Below are 23,362 nucleotides of genomic sequence, written 5' to 3'. Positions count from 1 at the left end.
TTACCAATGGCCTGTGTTCTGTCACTTTCCTAAGAGAATCTCCTGAAGTCAGAGTTTGTCTTCAGGCACTATGCACAGGTACAATGCCCTATATTTCCAAATGCATATCTTAGATTTTCCGTGTTGTCTCCTGTTCGCAAGAACAAAAATAGTAACCATAACTTATGACTCGACCCTCGTATAAAGGAAACGGTGACAGACATAAAGCTGAAAATTACACGCCAGTCTGTTTGACATGCATTGCATTTAAGCTTTCTGATTATATTGGATATGTTTGCAAAATTAATAACTGGTTCGATAGAAGGCAGTTCGGGTTTGGTTTGATTTTTATTCCACTGAAGCTCAACTTGTAGGATTCCAGCAAGATATAGCAGATATCTTGGATTCAGGAGGTCAAATGAACTTCACTGCGATTGACCTGCTAAGGCATTTGATAGGGTGGATCATGGGAGACTACTGGCAAAAATGAGTGCAATTGGACTAGACAAAAGAGTGATTGAATGGGTTGCTATATTTCTAGAAAATAGTTCTCAAAGAATTAGAGTAGGTAAAGCTTTATCTGACTCTGTAATAAGTAAGAGGGGAATTCCTCAAGGCAGTATCATTGGACCTTTATGTTTTCTTATATATATATAAATGATATGAGTAAAGAAGTGGAATCAGAGATAAGGCTTTTTGTGGATGATATTTTGTATAGAATAATAAATAAGTTACAAGATTGTAAGCAACTGCAAAATGACCTTGATAAAGTTGTGAGATGGACAGCAGGCAATGGTTTGGTGATAAAACATGGTTAAAAGTAAGGTTGTGAGTTTCACAAATAGGACATGTTCTCTCAGTTTTAATTACTGCATTGATGAGGTGAAAGTTCCTTATGGGAATCACTGTAAGTACCTAGATGTTAATATAAGGAAAGATATTCATTGGGGCAATCACACAGATGGGATTGTAAATTAAAAAGTACAGATCTCTGCACGTGGTTATGAGTGTGTTTAGGGGTTGTAGTAAGGGCATACAAGTCTTTGGTAAGATCCCAAACAGAGTATGGTTCCAGTGTATGGAACCTTCACCAGGATTACTTGATTCAAGAACTGGAAAAAATCCGAAGAAAAGCAGCTCGATTTGTTCTGGGTGATTTCTGACAAAAGTGTAGTGTTACAAAAATGTTGCAAAGTTTGGGCTGGGAAGTCTTGGGAAAAAGAAGACTAGTTGCTCGACTAAGTGGTATGTGATACAGATGTTGATTCTTATAGGGAACCTGAAATATTTGTTCTGAATGACTACATTTATAATACCAATGTAGGTGGTCCGTTATTGGACATTATAAAGTTTCCAGCTAACTCATTCCTGTTTGCTAGCGTTTCGCCCCAGTGTGCTAAGTTGGGCTCATCAGTTGGTAAATAGCACACCTACCAAGACGCATAGCTAGTGCATACCGTGGAGGCCACTGCGTAGGCTACTTGGAGCCACTGGCAGTGCCAATGCACTATGAGTAATTTTGTCTCATTTTCAAAAATTGATGCCTGCCAGACCATCAGATGATACAAATGTTGATTCCCATAGGGAATCTGAAATATTTGTCCCGAATGAGTAAATTTATAATACCAATATAGTTGGCCCATTATTGGACATTAGCTGGTTAACGAGAGTGAGGAATAAGGGAACATCCACCTTTTATGACACTGTGCCATACCATCATTCAACTCTTACTTCATCAACAACAACAACAACAACAACAGTGACATTTTCAACAACAAAGTAGATGTTATAAAACAACAAAGGATGTTCCGCCAACTCCTCAGCAAATCGTTTTAACTGCAAATTGTCCTTACATCGGCACTTTACAAGATCATAAATTTTGAACAGGTTTCTATCCTTCATCGACGATCCGACTATGAATATCTGAACATTTTAAACATTTGTTTTTGTATCCACAGTAACAATAACAACCTCACAGCATTCCTCAACTTCAAGTTTTTATATATTATCTTAAAGCTCTGTTTAACATTGTACAAACACACTGCGGTTATCTGTGACCTGGATCCTAGGATGTTCTTTAAATTTGAATGTGTTTTTATGTTATATAAACCATTTTAAATGTATATAAAGGCAGAGTTCATGTTGACTGTTGTTAAGATTCTTTGATTTATTTATTTATTTACTGTGAACTGATTATGATTCCAAGGGAATTGAAACCGGTTTTCACTTAATAAATGTTGAGTATTATATACTGTGTTGAATGGTGGAACATCCCTCAATTAATTCCTATTATATACAGTAAGTTATACATCAGCACGAAAATGAAAATTATAACTTATGAGAGTTTTTCCTAGGCGTTCCCTTGCTATTTCTACTACAGCATCCCTGTATGCCAAACATTTTCCTTCTATATCTTGAACTGGCTTACTATGTACTGTTTGGAACTTTTCACTGATCACATTCATGTACTTCTGTGTAATTTTCTCATCCTGGAGATTTTCTACCCTTATGATTCTGCAGACAGATTTAACTTTTTCTATCTTAGGCCTACAGAAAATTATTTCACTACAGATCAGACAGTGGTCTGTATCATAAAAGAATTCCCCAAATACTGTCACACACAACTCCACCCCCCACCCCTTTTGGTTACTCCAAACACAACATACCAATCAGCAGAGATTACACGGAGAAAAACGCAAATGAAGAGATCACAATAATACAAGGCAATAAATTATAAGATAGTTGAGTCTACTACGCAGAGGAGCAATGTGGTGGAAAAGTATTCAGGTCCTATAAATCGTCAATCGGAGCAAACAAGAAACTGTTCGAAGTTGGACTCCTTCTGTCCTATGTAAAATACAGCCAACTAAACCAACCTCACTACCAGCAAAGGAAAGAAAGAGATAACATTTAAACATAAGTTTATTAAAAATCAAAGGTTTTAATGAAAGATACATAAATTCATAACAAGAAAAAAAAAAAAAAAGATCAATTCTTTTGGAGAGTACTCACAAATGGTTGTGTGAAGGTTGTCATCATATCACCTTCCTAGCGACCTTCATGAGATAATATAATTTGCGTACTTCAGTACCAGAGATGGGCTAGAGTCCTCACGCATTCTTTCATCAGGATAAAAATATTGGCTTAACATCCTGTTTACCTTTGAGATGATACATTTTAATATTATTCCAAAATAATATATAATGCACCATAGAGAAGGTACAGACCCTGGAGGGAAAAAAAAAATAAGCTCCTCAATAATGACTTAAAGCAAAGAAGAAAATAAAAAGGGAAGAACTGCATCACATGTGGACAGGTATCAAATGAAAGGAAAAAGGGTACGGATTTGCGCAGAAAAATGAAATGGCTATCTCCAAAAGAACCCAAAAGTAAAAGGATAAGGTTGCCACTAGGTCACACAAAGGCAAGACACAAATGGGACGTAAGGGCGGATTAGTAAAATAAAAACTAAATGTGAAATAAATCTTCCTCCTTCATTGTGTACCCAATACGATCTATTCCACTCAACCGCACAACAAAATATAAAAATTGGGCATCTTACTAATTCAAAGTGCCATGTAGAAATGCACCAAAAGGCAAAGTCACTCAATATAATATAGTAATATAGGGGATAATGCTGTAGATTGATCCAAATTGCCAGATTAGATATGTACAAAACCATGACCTACATATCCACCACAATGTCTCAAGAAAACAACTTTGATGGCAGATGCCACATAGGCATTTATAAAGCAGACTTAGAGACCTTAAGACGGGCCAAGCATAAGACATCGATGAAATCCCCGACAAGAGATCTAAAATTCCAGGCATGTATAAACAGAGATGTCAATCACACCAACAATATTGAAATAGACCATATTGTGACAACATTGAAGTGATACATACAAATAAGGTGGGAATTAAGGTAAGAAACACACATATAAAGTGGCGAGATGTCAAAAATAGGCAAAAACTCCAGCAAAGGATGAAATAATATGGCAATACCTTCAAAGCATAACGTTCGGTCGAACGGTAACCAAAGTGCGACCGATAAGGCAAGGTAAAAAAAGGCACAGAAAAATCAAGATAAAGTGGACATAGAGTCACAAACTTACCAAGTTAAGTAAGGATAACGAATTATAGATTCTGCACCAATCTCCAGCATAGCATCATTTGAATATATTATAAGTATTATATAATAATTATATAATATAATAATAATAATAAAAGATTATACCACCAGTTTACAATGAAGTGAAAACGGCAATTAATGCACTTAAAAACTACAAAGCAGCAGGAGAGAATCAAATAGTAGCAGAAATATGGAAGAATGCTAATGATCAGACTATTCAAAACCTACATAAATACATCATTGATATTTGGAACACGGAGAAGCTTCCTGAGGAATGGAATACAGCGATAATCCACCCGCTGCACAAGAAAGGTGATCGCTCCGATCCAAATAATTATCGGGGGATATCCTTACTTGATATTACATACAAGATTTTATCCAAGATTATATACACAAGAATCCAAGAACAACTCGACCAAGAACTTGGAGAATATCAGGGAGGATTTCGACCAGGTAGAAGCTGTCCAGATCAAATCATTAGTTTAAAATGGATAATGAAGCACCAAAGAGTTCGAAGTAAGGGTCTGGTCATCACGTTTGTAGATTTTAAAAAAGCATACGACAGTATTCATCGTGACTCATTATTAAAAAGCCTTAAAGAATTTGGCTTACATCAAAAACTTGTTAACCTCATTAATATGACTTTTAAAAATACGAAGGCAAAAGTTAAATTTAGAGGTGAATTATCAGAATCATTCACTATAAGAACTGGACTTCGACAAGGAGACGGACTTTCACCATTGTTATTTAATTGTGCATTGGAGAAGGTTATGCGTGAATGGAACAAGAAATGCCAACCAACTATCAAGATCGGTAGAAATATTAAACTCAACTGCCTTGCTTTTGCGGACGATTTAGCATTACTTGCAAATACAATAGAAGAGGCTAAATTTCAAATTGAACAACTAGAAATTATAGCTAAAAAAATGGGATTACAAATTTCATTTGAAAAAACAGAAATGATGCCAACTTTTAAAGTTGATTTACCAGTTATTCAGCTGAACAGTAATAAAGAGATTAAAATTGTTCAGAAATTCAAATATCTTGGGGAAATAATAACATGGAACACAAATGAAAAAGAAGCAATAGAACACAGAACAACTAAATTTAAACAAGCACAAAGACTTACCTGGCCAACCTATAAAAAAAAAATCTCTTTCGATAAACGCTAAGCTGAAACACTATAATTCCATAGTTAAACCAGAGGCAACCTATGCTAGTGAAACTTTATTCAAATTAAATGTAAAATCTACAACAGACAAATTACAGAAAACTGAGAGAAGAATTCTTAGAACAATTATTAATAAAAAAACACCAAGTTGATGGACAGTGGAGATTGTTGCCTAACAACATTGTCTATCGTGAATGTGAATCAATAATATCTACAATGCGTAAAAGAAGAATTTCCTTTTTCTGTCACATATCAAGATTAGCAGACACCAGGATATTGAAACAACTATTCGATTACTTTTTGAAGAATAAAATCAATAATAATTGGTTCAAAGAAGTTCAGGACGATTTGGAAGAATTGGGTATAACTCGGCAACAAATCAAAGACAGAAAAGAGAAGAGGATTTTGAAGAACAAAAGCATAAGTCTCAAACTAAAAGCAGTTGAACGGAAACAATATACTATATCGGACACACAAAGGGCTTCCAGGTCGGAGAGGATGAAAAAGTTCTGGGAGAAGAAGAAGAAGAAGAAATTAACTCAAATGTATTGATTTCAGTGCTCCAATGTGGGCGTAAAATATGTAAATAAATAATAAGAAGGCATGCATTACGTTTCTGGACTCCATTTTGCTTTACTCCAAAGTTCAAAGAAAAAATATCATTAAGAGACTTAAAATCAAGGAGGTAGAAAAGCCAAAGGTACCAGAGGGGACACTACTGACAGTATGATAAACTAACAAGTGTAAAATTGCCAGTACAGAAAGAAGACAAAGATTTTGTAACATTAATTAACCATATGTGAAATTGAAGAAAACTGCAGACAGAGAAGCAGAAGTGTCTCAATACCTGCACAATCCAAACAGATTGCCTGAATTCAAAGTTGGTTTGTTATAGTCTATAATGAATCTGGTGCCCCTACCCTCCCATGTGTAGCAATGAATAGCCTTATGCTTGAAGAATGTATTCATAATTGTTAATTCCACACTAGCACAGAAATCCAGTAAACACTTCCTATTCCAATTAACTTCCATATCATTCCCAAATTTACCCATCATCTTCTCATATCCTTCAGTTCTTTTTCCAACTCTTGCACTGAAATCACACTAACACAATGCAAAGCAATTTGCCTAAAATTAAAAAATCTGTCTGTTTTTTTTAACACAACTTTGCTCAAAAGCTCTCTAAGTTCATTCCCTTGCCAAGCACTCTGAATTAATATCATTTGTGTACAGTGGTTTGCTTTACTTTTTTAAAAGTCCATGGTGGAACCTACAAGTTTATTTTTAAAATGCTGTTCCAATGTTTCAATCTCCTTTTCTCGAAAATTCTCTGGTTCCTTCCCTTCTGCCCAGGTGTCAAATACCTGGTGCATATTTCAATACTGGTCTGGGTTGGGGATTTTAACCTTCATTGATTAATTCCAATGGCTCGGCGGCTGGGTGTGCGTATCATATTCTGTCATATTCACCATTAAAATTCATCATACCGAGCTCGATAGCTGAAGTCGCTTAAGTGCGGCCAGTATCCAGTATTCGGGAGATAGTAGGTTCGAACCCCACTGTCGGCAGCCCTGAAAATGGTTTTCCGTGGTTTCCCATTTTCACACCAGGCAAATGCTGGGACTGTACCTTAATTAAGGCCACGGCCGCTTCCTTCCCACTCCTAGCACTTTCTTGTCCCATTGTCGCCATAAGACCTATCTGTGTCGGTGCGACGTAAAGCAACTAGGAATAATAATAATAAAATTCATCATAGGTAGGGTCCCATCGTCACAGATGCAAAGGTCACCTATATGCCATCAACTCGAAAGACCTGTACCAGGCCTCTTTGGAGGCCATACGCCATTATTATTTCAATACTACACTGTTGAAAAATAAAAAATTCAACATCCTCAGGGACTAAGTTCAGTGGCACCAAGGTATAATAAGTGCATAATGAGGGGTTGTTGGGTTAGTGATTCATTTGTCATGGACGCTGGCGGTCAAATGGCGCTCAGGAGGCCTGTCCATGCATACCCTGTTTTGACTTTGCAGGCAGTAACTGTGCTGAGATTAGAGGTAAACAGTGTTTGCAACATTCGTTCTAGGGTACAACCATGCCCTGTCGATGAGTACGTGCTCCTGTTAAACAACTGCAGCCATTTGAACAGGGTCGCATTGTAGGCCTGTGGAAAGCTGGACTAACATATTAACGGACTGCTGCCCATGTTGGGCGCAATGTATCAGTGGTCAGTGGAAAATGTCCACACCCTTCGACCAGACTCCGGACGTCCGCGTAGTACAGATGCATGTCAAGATCGACGCATTGTGGGAACAGTGGTGGCCGATCGAACATCGTATCATCATCCAGGAATGAAATCCGGTCATATGTTGCACTTGCTGTGTCAACAAGGACCACTGGGAACCGTCTACTTGCACCAGGATTACGAACACGTGTGCCTCTGGCCAGGCTACCGCTGACACGACGACATCGCCAAGCACAGCTACTCTGGTGTCGTGAAACAGTCGACAGGAGAGGGGAATGGCACTCTGTTGTCTTAAATGACAAGAGTAGGTCGCAACTGATGGTCGTACATGCGTACGGCGTAGACTTTATGAGCAGCCTATTCTAGAGGGCATTCGCCCACGACACCCAGGTCCTACCCCAGGCTTCATGGTGTGCTAAGCCATCAGTTACAACTCGTAGTCACAGTTGGTGTTTCTGCAGGGTAATGTAACCAGTACCCCGCTACATTAAACAGGCTGTTGAACCCCAGCTACTGCCATTTCTTCGACAGGAAAGTTATGTGCTTTTTCAGCAGGACAATGCACATCCACATACAGCTGCTGCGATGCAACGTCCTCTACGTGGTGTACAACTGCCCTGGCCAGCAAGATCACCAGACCTCTCACAAAATGAACACGTATGGGACATGATGAAGTGGAAATTAAGGCATTCTCCAGAGCCTGCAAGAACCATTGCTGAATTGCATCAAAAGGTGCAAGATGCTTGGGACAATCTATCGTAGGATGTCATTCAGCAACTATATGATCGTCTGCATGCACGAATGCACGCCTGCATTGCCACTAGACAGGGATACAAATGTTGTGAGATGGACAGCAGGCAATGGTATGTTGATAAACGGTGTTAAAAGTCAGGTTGTGAGTTTCACAAATAGGAAAAGTCCTCTCAGTTTTAATTACTGCATTGATGGGGTGAAAGTTCCTTTTGGGGATCATTGTAAGTATCTAGGTGTTAATATAAGAAAAGATCTTCATTGGGGTAATCACATAAATGGGATTGTAAATAAAGGGTACAGATCTCTGCACATGGTTATGAGGGTGTTTAGGGGTTGTTCATTCATTCATTTACTTAGCTTCCATAGACTGTACAATTACGTATTTTGAAATATGCCAACAGTATAGGAGTTGTCAAGTGATTTCCTAATACTAACAATAATATATGCACAACAATGAACATTTTGAAAAAGAAGAACAGAAACACCACATACCTCAATGTTAGGACAGCACATCTTAATTTTTTTAAAAATATTAATAACCAATATTTACAAGGCAAAATAAAAATATATTGGTGTGGTGTTAATAATGTGAACATAGTCAATGTGACATTAACATATTTTTAAGGCTATATACTAGATTACAAGTTAATAAGTAGTAGCATCATTACCAGCACTTCATCATGTATTCTTCTGTACTGTAGAAGCAGCTACTCAGCAGGAGATTTTTTAAAGCTGTGGTAAATGAACTGACGAGACTAATATCTTTAATCGTATTTGGAAGCTTATTATACAATCTGATTCCAACAGAGTCTACATGTGTCAAGGCAATGGTTTTACTCTTGTGTTCGATAAAAATATTATTTCTTGTTCGCGTCTGGTAATTGTGATTGTCAAAATTCTTTCTGAAGTGATCAATATTTTTTTTCACGTGTAGAATGCATTGCATGATGTATATACTTGGTACTGGGAGTATCCTTAGTCTCTTAAATAATGGTCTGCAATGATCTAACCTGTTACGTCTCAATATAATTCTGATAGCTCGTTTCTGTATTCGAAAAATAACATCAAGATTTGATTTGTAACAGCCCCAGAGACCAATAGCATAAGTGATGACTGAATGGAAATATCCAAAATATGCCATTCTAACATATTCTTCACTACAACTATTAGACAAAATCCTTAAGGCAAAACAAACAGAACTCTGAGACTTCCCTATTTTTTTAATATGACAATCCCATCTTAATTTTTCATCTATATGGACACCTAAAAATTTTGTGGTCAACGTATTTTCAATTGCATTTGCATTTAATATAAGGTTGTGTTTTTTTGCAGTTTTGTCATGGTAGTTGGATGCCTTGAATTCCATGTATTGGGACTTTTTAAAGTTCAATGTCAATTTGTTTTTCCTGAACCATGATTCTAACCTAGACAGGACTGTATTTGCTGTAGTTTCTATAGACGTAGGGTCAGGATTATTAATAATTATGTTTGTATCATCAGCATACAGAACTGCTGTTTCTACTTGATTATTGTGAGGAAGGTCATTCACATAGATCAAGAAAAGAACAGGCCCCAAAATACTACCCTGCGGTATACCTAAGTCTATGCTTTTTACCTGAGAGTGATATGTCTCATTATGCCCTTTACTGTTACAATGTGTAATTTCAACAAACTGGGATCGTTTATTCAGGTATGATCTAAACCAGTCATTAACAATTCCTCTAACTCCAATCTATATATATAAAATAAGAGTTTTGTCTGTACATTGCTCAGAATTTGAAAATAATGGTATTTCTGTATCGGTCATGTCCACAGTAACAAGAAAATGCATTTTTTACTTTTCCGTAATTTCTGTCTGTCTGTCTATCTGTCTGTCTGTCTGTCTGTATGTACATGCATCACGAGAAAACGGCTGAAGAGAATTTTATGAAAATTGGAATGTAAAGTCGGGTGATGAACCGCTACAATCTAGGCTATAAATTATTTTAATCACGCTGAGTGAAATGGTAGTTTAGGGGAAGGCCTGAAATTTAATTCTCAAATATTTATGTTATTAGTGGTAGTGTCTTAATGAAAATCGCTAGACAAAGATGGGAAATAAGTCGCTACAATATAGGCTATACACGCTGAGAAAAATGGTAGTTTAGGGGAAGGCCTAAAATTTAATTTTCAAATATTTATTTTATTAGTGGTCGTATCTTCACGAAAATTGGTATGCAAAGTCGGAGAATAGGTCGCTATAATCTAGGCTGTCAATAATGTTATTCATACTGAATGAAATGGTAGTTTAGGGGAAGGTCTGAAATGTAATCTATATATAAAATAAGTATTTTGCCTGTACATTGCTCAGAATTTGAAATGAATGGTATTTCTGTATCGGTCATGTCCACAGTAACAAAGAAATGCATTTTTTACTTTTCCGTAATTTCTGTCTGTCTGTATGTATGTATGTATGATTGTACACGCATCAATAGAAAACGGCTGAAGAGAATTTAATGAAAATCGGTATGTAATGTCGGGTGATGAACCACTACAAGCTCGGCTATAAATTATTTCATTCACGCTGAGTGAAATGGTAGTTTAGGGGAAGGCCTGAAATGTAATTCTCAAATAAGTTATTTATGTTTTTAGTGGACGTATCGATAAATATCTATATATACAATAAGAGTTTTGACTGTACATTACTCAGAATTGGAAAAGAATGGTATTTCTGTATCGGTCATGTCCACAGTAACAACGAAATGCATTTTTTACTTTTCCGTAATTTCTGTCTGTCTGTATGTATGTATGTATGATTGTACACGCATCAATAGAAAACGGCTGAAGAGAATTTAATGAAAATCGGTATGTAATGTCGGGTGATGAACCACTACAAGCACGGCTATAAATTATTTCATTCACGCTGAGTGAAATGGTAGTTTAGGGGAAGGCCTGAAATGTATTTCTCAAATAAGTTATTTATGTTATTAGTGGTCGTATCGATACTACATAACTAACATAACTTTAGTTATGTCGTAAGTTAGTAGTAGTTACGTAAGAAGTTATTAAATTTCCGATCACTTATGTCTTATACATTGTTACCGTACCGCATATAATCGTAGATATTCATGAATTTGGATTTTTGTTACTAAGTCCAAATCAGAGCCGAGTCACGAGAAAATGGATAAACGGAATTTAGTGAAAATTGGTGTGCAAAGTCTGAGAATAAGGAACTACAGTCTACGATATAAATAATTTTGTAAGACACCCTAATATCACAGAGTCGGAAGAAAACTAATGTGAAGGCCTGCAATATAAAAAGCTCATAAACTTTATCAACAATAACATTATATTGACCATTGTTTGTTGTGATGTGCTTTTTGTCTTCTGTTTCCTCTCATCCCCGATAGATATGATTACTGCAGCGTACCGAGGTTTTTTTAAAATTTGCTTGACGTCGCACCGACACAGGTAGATCTTATGGCGACGATGGGATAGGGAATGAATAGTGGTGTGAAGGAAGCGGCCTTGGCTTTAAGGTACAGCCTGGTGTGACTGGTGTGAAAATGGGAAACCACGGAATACCATTTTTTTTTTTTCTGAACGTCGCACCGACACAGATATGTCTTAAGGCGACGATGGGATAGGAAAGGTCTAGGAAGTGGAAGGAAGCGGCCGTGGCTTTAATTAAGGTACAGTCCCGGCATTTGCCCGGTGTGAAAATGGGAAACCACGGAAAACCATCGTCAGGGCAGCCGACAGTGGGTCTCGAAGCCACTATCTCCCGAATACCGTCTTCAGGGTTGCCGGCAGTGGGGTTCGAATCCACTATCTCCCGGATGCAAGCTCACAGCTGCGGGCCCCTAACCACACGGCCAACTCGCCTGGTCGTCCCGACTGTAACAGCCTGCCTGTATATTGGTGGGAAGTAGCTGGGGTGTAAGATAACTTTCTTCTTTAGCATGCCATTCCTCTGGTTCATACATTTTCTGATATATCTGGTACGTAACACACTGGTTCATCATAGTATTCGAGCTATACAATCCCTACCTGAGCCACTGATTGGAATGAGTAATGTGCATATTTAACGGAATAATGACAAAGGAGTGTTCACGGCAGTCTGCGACCTGGTTATTCCAGCTCTGGAACTTAGGACTCTTAGATCGGCACCGTAGTACTGTTCGTTGAAAGTGAGAAAGTGTGCGTTTTTTTTTTTTTCATTTGATCGAGTATTTTATATGATAACATTCCTTTCAATCGCTACGTTCCTACTGACGTTTTTGTAATGACCTATGTTGAATTCAGTTAGGAAAACCACCAAGTCAGTCTTTCTGAGAATCCCGTTGCGAAGCACGGGTACATCAGCTAGTCTGATATAATTTGTGCAACAATATTTCATGATCAACAGTATCAAATGCCTTTGAAAGGTCAAGAAATAGTCCTATCACAGTTTCATCATTGTCAAGAGCATTTACGACCAACTGTGTAAAATGTGATAAAGCAGACAAAGTACTTCTGCCAGCTCTGAACCCATGTTGTGCATTATTTAACAAGTTATATTTGATTAAAAATTTAGTAAGCCGATCTTTCATAGCACATTCAAATATTTTTGAAATAACAGTAAGTATTGATATTGGTCTGTAGTTATGTAAATCGTGTAAGTTTCCACTTTTAAAGACTGGGATAACTTTAGCTATTTTTAGGAGATTAGGAAACTGACCACTAGAAAATGATTCATTGATGAGATAAGTTAAAGGCTGTACCAGATAGGGAGCACATTTTTTAATGAGTTTTGTGGGAACTACACCTGTGGAAGTTTTGTTCTTCAAAGATTGTATGATTTTAAAAACTTCCAGTTCTGTTACTGGAGTTAACTGCATAGAGTTTTGCACAAAGGTTGGGAGTTCTGGTAATACATCTGATTTATTTGCATTTTCAAGTTTGTATGGTAGGGATAGAAAGAAATCATTTATATAATTAGCCAAATGATGAGGGTCATTCATTTGTATTCCCTTATCATTTTTTATGGCAGCAACTTTATTTCCAACTGCATGTCTGTTGGTTTCTCCCTTGATTACCTTCCATATGGTTCGTGATTTATTGCACGACTCTTTAATTTTCTTGTTATTGTGCATTATCTTAGCCATCCTAAGAACTCTTCGATAGACTGATTTGTAGTTTTTAACATACTTACAAAAAACCTGGTCACAACTCTGCTGTGCTAATCTACTTAGTAATTTACATTTTTTACTTGAGATCCGTATACCCTTTGTGATCCATGGCTTTTTTGAAGATTCATTAATTACTGCAAGTGTTTTTGGAAAATATAATTCAAATTCCGTTAAAAAAATGCTTAAAAAGGTTCTATACTTTTGGTCAATGCTATGACCGAATGTTATTGGAGTCCAGGTCTGAAGTTTAAGGCTTTCAATGAAACTGCCACATGCAGCTGCAGAGAAAAAACGAGTTAATTGTGCTTGCTTTATTTTGGTTGAATGCTTGCTAGCATTCTCAAATTCTAGTTGTAAAATTTGAGCATGATGATCTGATAATCCAAAATTTATATTGGATGCTTGCATTTTAGAACAATGGAAATTAATACAAATGTTGTCTATCGTTGTAGCTGAGGTGGCAGTTACCCGAGTGGGTGTAAAAATTAAGTGTTTTAGATTACAGCTTTGAAGAACATGCAGTAGTTGTGATGTTGATGGAAGGTTTTCTTCAGCAAAATCTATGTTAAAATCACCACAAAGTATTACTTCTGCGCTGCTATTCCTACCGAAAATGTTATGAAGGACTTGATCTAATTTTTCTAAGAAAATCTCCACATCAGCATCCGGTGAACGGTACACGGTTAACAGAATTACCCTTTTACCATAGGGAAGCTTAAATTCCACTGAAGTTAGTTCAAAATCTAATTCAGAATCATGCACTTCAAGATCCTTCCTTTCTTTACATTCAATTCCTGACTTAGCAAAAATACAAACTCCCCCATGCTCTTTATTAACCCGACTGTAATTACTTGCCAGATAATAACCTTCAATATTATTGAGTTCAAGTTCATCATTATTACACCAATGTTCATCCAAACAGATAAACATAACATCCTGTATTGAATTTAAAATTACTTGTAATTCTAAAATTTTATTTTTACGACATTGAATGTTCTGATGAAATATTTTGAACCGCCTATTCCTACCCTCCAAGTCATTACCGGTATTTAAGTCTGGACCCACATTTTCGTTTGAAATGTTATTGGGTCCAGAATCTAACACACGTTTCCCGGACTAGGTAGTTCTAGGACAGTCTTTTCCTGATCTTTACTTGTAATGATGTTACTTATTAACTTGCTTACATATTGCTTCCCAAGTCCATTCAAGTGCATGCCATGCCTCGTATGAGATGTTCGGTTTAATTTACTAATGTCTAACAGTGTAACATTTTTGAAATGACTACATATTTGCCTGAATTTCTCATTTGTGTCCTTGACAGCTTTATTCACAATTGACCAGTCTGTTAAATCATGTCTATGGGGTACGTTTGTCACTATCACATTTGTATGGGTCAGCTTACCTAGAGTCTTTTTCAGAATACTTGCAGCCTGATGGCCTTCATTTCTTGCTACGTCGTTGGTTCCACCGACAATAACTATGACGCCGTTTGACGAGAGTTTATCAGCATTTCTCAAGAGGGGTTTCACTACTTCTGAAAAGGGGGCACCTGGTTGAATAACACCTGTCACTTCAATGTCGGCTCGCAACTCTGCTATATTTGCTGAAAGGCCTCGACCGTGACTATCACCAAACAGTTTCACTTTCTTCTCCTTCCTTACTTTCTTGATCACGTTATCGGCGTGAATTCGGCGTTTTTTCGTCGGTGAACTCGCATCTCGGGAGAAAGAAGTGCTTCCTTGCTCTTCCCGAACTTCGTGTAAAACGCTGAATTTGTTCGTTACTGTAGGTTGATTTCCAGATGAATTAGGCCTAGTTAGCGACATTTTCCTGTGCCGCGACGTAACTTCACTCCACGACGCGCCAACACCATCGCATTTTTTTAGTTTTTCCACCTCTTCAATCAGATTTGTCTTTTCAGATTGTAACTTTTTAATTACAAGGTTTGCTTCTACCAAATCCTTATGTAGCACTTCTATTATTTTGTGTAGTGATTCAACAGTTTCATGGACAGATGAAGGAGTCATTTTAGGCCTACACACACACACTCGCATTCGTAGATATTACCGGTACAAATGTTCTTTTCTGGAGATAAAGAGTGATTACTTTCACTACTGAGAATACCTTGACTGTTCTTCTCACCATCTGTAACATTTTCTGTACATCTTACAGCACATTTCACTTCATTTTCTGACAAAAACCGGGAACACTCATTACTAGCTTGCACTGCCGACGCCATCTTGTAGTAAGGATGTAAAGGAGAGTGCATATAAGTCTCTGGTAAGACCCCAACTAGAGTATGGTTCCAGTGTATGGGACCCTCACCAGAATTACCTGATTCAAGAACTGGAAAAAATCCAAAGAAAAGCAGCTCGATTTGTTCTGGGTGATTTCCGACAAAAGAGTAGCGTTACAAAAATGTTGCAATGTTTGGGTTGGAAAGAATTGAGAGAAAGAAGAAGAGCTGCTCGACTAAGTGGTATGTAATACCAATATAAATGGTCCGTTATTGGACATTATAAATTTTCCAGCTAGCTCATTCTTGGTTGCCAGTGTTTCGCCCTCGTGTGCTAGGGTGGGCTCATCAGTTGGTACCTAGCACACCTACCAATACGCTGGCTAGTGCATACCGTGGAGGCCACTGCGTAGGCTAACTGGAGCCACCGGCAGTGCCAATGCACTAAGAGACTTTGTCTAACCAAGAATGAGCTAGCTGGAAAATTTATAATGTCCAATAACGGACCATTTATATTGGTATTATAAATTTGCTCATTCAGGACAAATATTTCAGATTCCCTATGGGAATCAACATCTAAGTGGTATGTTCCGAGCTGTCAGCGGAGAGATGGCGTGGAATGACATTAGTAGACGAATAGGTTTGAATGGCGTTTATAAAAGTAGGAAAGATCACAATATGAAGATAAAGTTGGAATTCAAGAGGACAAACTGGGGCAAATATTCATTTATAGGAAGGGGAGTTAGGGACTGGAATAACCAAGGGAGACATTCAATGGATTTCCAATTTCTTTGAAATCATTTAGGAAAAGGCTAGGAAAGCAACAGATAGGGAATCTGCCACCTGAGCGACTGCCCTAAATGCAGATCGGTATTGATTGATTGATACACTGTGTACTGATGCAACAGTTTGGGCACCATTTACAGTGACATGCGTGTTCCATTTGGTCTGAATTTGTAATTATATAGGCTACACCGGCAATGATGAACTGCCTATCACATCGCTTGTGAATAAAATGACCTTGTCCTTGAGGATGTTGCATGTTGGGTTTTTTCTTTCTTTCCGGGAGTTTATATTCACTCTTGTTAAATTTTTACCTCTTGGTGTTTTGCTCCATACTGCATTACAGCTTCTTTGTCAGCTTGAAGGGAAGAACTGGTACTACTATTCTACACCTGTAATTGCGCACTCAATGCAATAAAATATATTTGACATTCAAGGTGAGGTAATTCTAAAAGTTTGAACTTTATCCAGTAACAAATTTATTATAATTTTTATTTAAACTGCCTATCCATATAAAAGATCTACTGGCAGGGAATAACATCGTCAGAAAATTCTAGGCACCAGGCTTGTATTTTCTGTTGCCATGGTTATCTGGTGCCCACGATTTTTCGAGCCCTGGTTTTAAACCAACAGGAGGTGGGATGAATGGTCTCATCACAATGGTAGCTTGTGACATTCTACCTTCTCTGGAAGCACATAAAGATCAAAGGAGACATGACTGGATTGTCACCAAAATGGTCACACTTCAGCAGTGCCTCCACTTACAATGCACTAAGTTTCAAGAAGCAAGCTACTATTTCTCATTTTATTAATTCCTTCTAGTTCGCCATAGATGCCTACCATATGCTCATAGAAAATGATTTTCACAAACTTGAAGTTGTCCCCATCGGCCCTGGCAGCAACCAGGAACTTAGGGGAATCTATACCCATTCTCTTCCGATGTGCTTGTTTCTAAGGGGTAGCCCCTCTAAAGATATATAAATTTAAAGAATTGGGTAGTGAGCCACCCTGCAGAGGCCAGCTGAGGCATTAGGCTGTACGGCACTCCCACTCAATAGGATGCAGATACCAGCTGGGCTATTGAGCATAATCATACATGTAAGAGGCCCTCCTCCAAGCAGAATGTACATGTACAAAATGTATTACGTGTAACCAGAGTCTTGCCGAGGTTGCCCTTATGACAGGCAGGTGAAGCATTGGATGTATTCCTCAGTGGGTAACTCCTGTTCAAACTGTATCTTTAATCTGAGCCAACTTTTGAGAAAGGACAAGAACTAAAAAAAACTAATATTAATATGAGGGTTGGGGCAAAAGTCATGGCAACTATTTTTTTTCTTGAAAATACCAGTCCGGTTGGAAAATGTGACATATACAGACGAAAGGACAAGGTGTTAACTACATGTGTGGACAATGAATAGCACTGAAATATCGTACCACACTAATTTATTACAGTAGTATACAGGGCAATATGGCCTTCCCGGTGCAAAAGAATGATAACACAGTACACATAAAGTTGACATGACAAACCTGGGCCTAAAGACCCTCAGAGCAATCCCCTGCTACTGACACCACACGCTGTGCAATGATGTGGGAGGGGCTGAATACCATCTGCCTCAGCATTTGCCGCACCATCTGTGAATCGGGTCACCTGTTGGTACACAGCATTAGCAATGTCCTCTTGTGTTGCAAACCACCTACCACGTAGTGGTTCCTTACTCTTTCGATGAGATCAAAGTCACAGGGCGAAATGTTGGGAGAGTATGGTGGGTGCTCCAATTCTTACCATCCCCAACGTCGTAGTAGCTGCCCTACAGACTCTGCTTTATGTGGTTTTGCATTGTGGTGAAGGATTATTGTACTGTCCACAAGATCCGGACGTTTCTCCCGAATGCCACGTCGTACCTGTCGCACCAGGAAGTCCCTGTAGTACTGTGCGGTCACTTTTCTGCAATGTGGAACAAAGTGGCAAACAATGACACCCCTGACGTCATACGCGACGATCACGATCAATTTGACTGGGGAAGGATTCTGACGGACCTTCTGCCTCCTTGGTGATCCAGCAATCACCACTCCACGGACTGACGTTTCAGTTCTGGTTCGTATGCCCTGGCTCAAAATTCATCGATGGCGATTATTCATGATGTTACGGAGTTATCCGTGGTAGTTAGAGGTGAAAGAAGGTGCTGGGATGAACATGTCTCAATCTACGAAATTAAAGTTAATTTAAAATTTAACAAGGTTATATTTTTCTTTTCAAAATCAAGAAATAACAAATATAACAGGTACACAGTAGCCTAACGACAAATCGAGAATGTTCAATTACAGTGTTACAGGATTTGGGCTCCGAGAGCCAGACACACAATTCTTGAGCAGTAAGCCCAACTTTACCCAAATACAAGATTCGACAAAAGGGCAGAAAACCCCAACATGCCCAGGAGCACTTGCTCCTCGAGGCACACACAATCAACTTTTAAGAAAGAGCACACCCGCTCTCTCAATTTACAAGCCTATCAAAGGCCACACCGAACTCCACCTTCAAGCTGTCCTCCAATTACAATAACACAGGGGTAAAAATACCCAACCTACTGAGGCCTATTCAGTGAAGAAACAGGACAATTACATGGCCTCCAAAAATACCAACTTGAGAGGAGGCGAAACTGCACTCCTAATACATTTTGTTTAAAACCCACTTGGCACTAGGCCATTAATGCAAGGGCTAATCCCATACTAAAGAGGTGACACGATAGGAAAACTTATTACATTTCGAAACGAAGAAAAATGGTTGAGAAAACGTAGTCACCTCAAGAACAATATGAAAGGGAGCTCGAGAGGGTAGGCACTGTCTATCCCAATTTGTAGTTTAAAGAGATAGAATTTATACCAAGTGTCTTTTACATTTTAAAGGAAAGTTACATGATAAAAGTTTCGAACCCGCCCCGAGGGTTAAACTGCTGAGCTAGCAAGAAAGAAGTTATAAGACGGCCATTACCTGGTGGTTGAACTGCTGCCCGAAGAAAGAGGCGCTTCCCGCCCCCTGCTACATAATTTACACACTGATAGATGTTACTGAAGTGGCGCGGAGACCAGAAAATCAGCAGTTTATATACCCTCGTGGAACATTCGAGACCTTTCAAGAATAAGAACACCCGCCCACAAGCTTTTATTGGCTAACAACGAAAACCACTACACCAGATGAGGAAGAAACACATTATTGGTGGAAAATTAATTAGAGAAATTCGGGATTGGTTAAATTCAAAACAAGGGGAAAGAGAAGGGTTATACTGCCAACCCAAACAAATGACTGAAAGAAACAAAGGACAAAAAAAATTTCTTCAAAAAAACAGAAGAAGAGCTGCTCGACTAAGTGGTATGTTCCGAGCTGTCAGCGGAGAGATGGCGTGGAATGACATTAGTAGACGAATAGGTTTGAATGGCGTTTATAAAAGTAGGAAAGATCACAATATGAAGATAAAGTTGGAATTCAAGAGGACAAACTGGGGCAAATATTCATTTATAGGAAGGGGAGTTAGGGATTGGAATAACTTACCAAGGGAGATGTTCAATAAATTTCCAATTTCTTTGAAATCATTTCGGAAAAGGCTAGGAAAGCAACAGATAGGGAATCTGCCACCTGGGCGACTGCCCTAAATGCAGATCAGTATTGATTGGATTGATTGGTTCTTTCACTTCGCACTAGGGTGCACAATTGTAGTCCTTCAGTAGTGCCATCTAGAAGAGAATGTTCACACTTCTTACTACAGGGAAAACAAAAATACATCGAAAACGACACAGTTCAGAACACTTCAAAATTTACAAGTAGGGACATCTTCTGAGAAACTTGAGAATTAACACTGTATTTAAAGTTCAGGCTTCCTCCAGTAGAGGAGTTTCAACTGGCGCAAAGTTTGAATTAGCGGCGCGGAGGTGTACCGCCCGGTACACATAACAAGAATTGATCGCCGTCTTGTTGCCAGCGTGCAAGGTGGTCGGAGCATATTGCATAGCGCACCCACTTTTGAACTTCCGTCATTGCATGCGGTACCCACCGCGATGCGATTTTGCGCACTTGCAGCTCATTATGCAATATGCTTTGGATGGTGCGTTTCTCGATGCCACTTACCCTCTCTAACTCCAGTAGCGTCTGTCTTCATCCAGGAGCTGCTCGATGACGGCACATGCCACGTCGGTCTGCACACTGACAGGTCATCCCGAACGTTGCTCATCACTGGTTGACACACGTCCTTGCTGAAACTTTTCTACCCACTGTGCTACTGTACGGTATGGTAGGGCTTTATTCCCAAGGGCTTCCACTAATTCACTGTGACATTCCATCCCATTTCTCCCTCGGAGAAAGGTTATTTTGATGTAAGTGCGCTGCTCAACACGGGTTACTTCCATCTCGCACGACACTCACCAACTGACTGATTTCACAGCCCTCGTGACGCTACTACCAGCTATCACAGAGCCATCTATTGTTCTGCATACACACTATGCCTGCAGAACTTCCACACGACACATATACGTTTGTGATCCGTTCACATATCTACAAGAAAAAAATAGTTGCCAGGACTTTTGCCCCAATCCTCATATATTTATAAGACTTCTTAAGAGCAACTGACAAAGAGCCAAGAGAGAAAGTATGAAAAAGTGTTGAACTATGATCGATTAAAAATCATGTATTTCATGGTCTATACAAAGATAAAAGGAGGAGCTTTAGCAATAAAGTGTAATAAAAACTGTAGAAGCAATGTACTTTAAATGGTGCAGCTAGGTCAAGACGCAAACAAGCAAAAACCAAGAAAGTTTGAAATTAAAACCCATCTAAGGCAGGGAAGAGTGCTGATATCTTTACTGGTTATAGTATGAAGTAAAAGAGGAACTAATACTATGCTATTTGCCAAACCGAGCAAACTGGCTGCACAGTTTGAATCATGCACTTTTTTTTTTTTTACATCAGGCAATTGCCAATGATCTTGTTAGTTGCAGAAAGTATGAGAGAGAGGTCCACAGAGAGCTTGATGTAGAAATGGGACATGGAACAAAAGGGAATGAGAATCAGTGTAAAGTAAAGAGAGTAATGTTCTTGATGTAGGGAACTTAATAAATGAATTCATGGAGAATTAAGACTGGAGATGGAAATGACTGGGCATGATTTCTATTAGACAGTGTGGAAGTTACAATAGAGCATAGTGTAGATGGAACAATTAAGTGTAAAGAAACTGGTCTTTCATTTCCTTCAACTGATACAGATTTTAAATATTTCCTATCCAATTTATTTTGTGTGATAAGATAAGGTACTCATTCATGAAAAGGTGCTGAATTTTATATCTATAATTCAACAGACTTTCAATAGACTTTCCTGTATGCATGTCTACTCGTTAGTCCCAATACCTGATGAAATGAGATGAAACAATATAGCATGCTTTTACAGCTGGTTGCCCTTCCTGATGACAACTTCGTTGAGGAGCTAATGAAGATTAAATAAATGATGGTGGACACGAAACTATGTAAGGAGATAGAAAGAATCGGGCGTGGCCGACGAATAGGAACTGTCCCGGCATTTACATGTAAGCAAAAATGGGAAACCTCAGATCAGCCAAAGGTGGGGTTCGAACTCATTCGTCTCCTGAATGCAGAGCTTGGCTGCAGCATGGTAACATGCGCTGCAACTCCACTCAGCCATTGGCTGACTTATTATAAAATTAAAACACCAATCACATAGAGGACCGTTAAGAAGTCTGTACTGGCCACTTGCTTTAATAAAAAAAAAAAACACACAGAAATTTCCCTTTGGAAAAATCAAATGATCATAAATATGCCTTTCAATCAAATGTGTGACACGATGCTACCTAGCAACCATCCAGGCTGTGATGTGAAGTATTGATGGATGGCTTTGAAATACAGATTCAAGGCCTGTGCAGCTCTCGAGGTACTGTTGCTAGGTAATATTGTGTCATACGTTTTGTTACATGACACTATTTTGTTAAACAAATTTTTTAATGATCCCCAAATCTAAGACATACTGTATTTTATGTCAATAGCAGTAATACGTCTGGCCTCAGTGGTAAAATACGAGCCAGTTGGTCAACTTCAATGAAGTGATATAATCAAATGAAAAATAACTATATCTGCCCCTGCCCAGCTGTATGTGGAAAAGGGATGATGATGTATTTCCACCCAGTTTTATAATCTTTTTTAGAATCAAGCAACATACAGGATGGTCAGAAAGAACGTGAACCAGGTATATGATCATTAGAGGGTTGGTCATAAAGAAAAATAATTTTTTAAAAGTAATTTGATATCTTGTGCCATTGCCATTTTACCAGCTACTGAAGTTGCCCAATCACATTGCATCACCGGTGAATTCAAATGGGTGTTGTGAGACGGTGTTGCTAAATCTTCATTTTTTTCTTTTGTAATATCTGAAGTCACCTCTTTTTTCAGTTTTGACTCAGTTAATTTATAACTGTTACGTTCTTCAGTCTTCTGAAAAGTAATAATGTCACATATATTTCCTTAAAAAATTCACTTTCCATAAAATACAAAGTCGTGTCTTAAAGAAGAAAAGCTTCATCCAGCTATTCACCAGGTGGTAGTGTCCCGAGAATGGATGCGACATTCCCATGCATTAGAGCTATGCTGATGTGCTGAATAAGAAAAGCAGTTAATCGCGTATCGCCGGAAATCCGAGCAATCCATTGGCCAACCTCTGATAATTTTTCTTTGCTAGTGGCTTTACGTTGCACCAACATAGATAGGTCTTATGGAGACGACAGGATAGAAAAGGCCTAGGAGTTGGAAGGAAGCGGTCGTGGCCTTAATTAAGGTACAGCCCCAGCAATTGCCTGGTGTGAAAATGGGACACCACGGAAAACGATCTTCAGGGCTGCCGACAGTGGGATTCGAACCCAC

General features: G+C 38.5%; 1 protein-coding gene across 2 annotated transcripts in view; it reads right to left on the bottom strand.

Annotated features, from left to right (window-relative positions):
- Positions 1-23,362, bottom strand: part of Atg5 (autophagy protein 5) — a 71,628-nt gene that overhangs the window by 20,186 nt on the left and 28,080 nt on the right. The window contains exon 5 of one of the 2 annotated variants that reach the window (XM_067142554.2): positions 3,023-3,207. The exons of the other annotated variant lie outside the window; for it this stretch is intronic. Coding sequence (XP_066998655.2) covers positions 3,038-3,207 — 170 coding nt within the window. The 3' untranslated portion in view covers positions 3,023-3,037. Of the gene's footprint in view, positions 1-3,022; positions 3,208-23,362 lie in introns of those variants that run through there. 2 annotated transcript variants of the gene reach the window in all.

Source organism: Anabrus simplex, chromosome 3, assembly GCF_040414725.1.
Source record: "Anabrus simplex isolate iqAnaSimp1 chromosome 3, ASM4041472v1, whole genome shotgun sequence".
NCBI classification, from domain to species: Eukaryota; Metazoa; Arthropoda; class Insecta; order Orthoptera; family Tettigoniidae; genus Anabrus; species Anabrus simplex.
The sequence above is the reverse complement of the archived record's forward strand: the minus strand, read 5'-3'. Positions and strand labels throughout refer to the sequence as shown.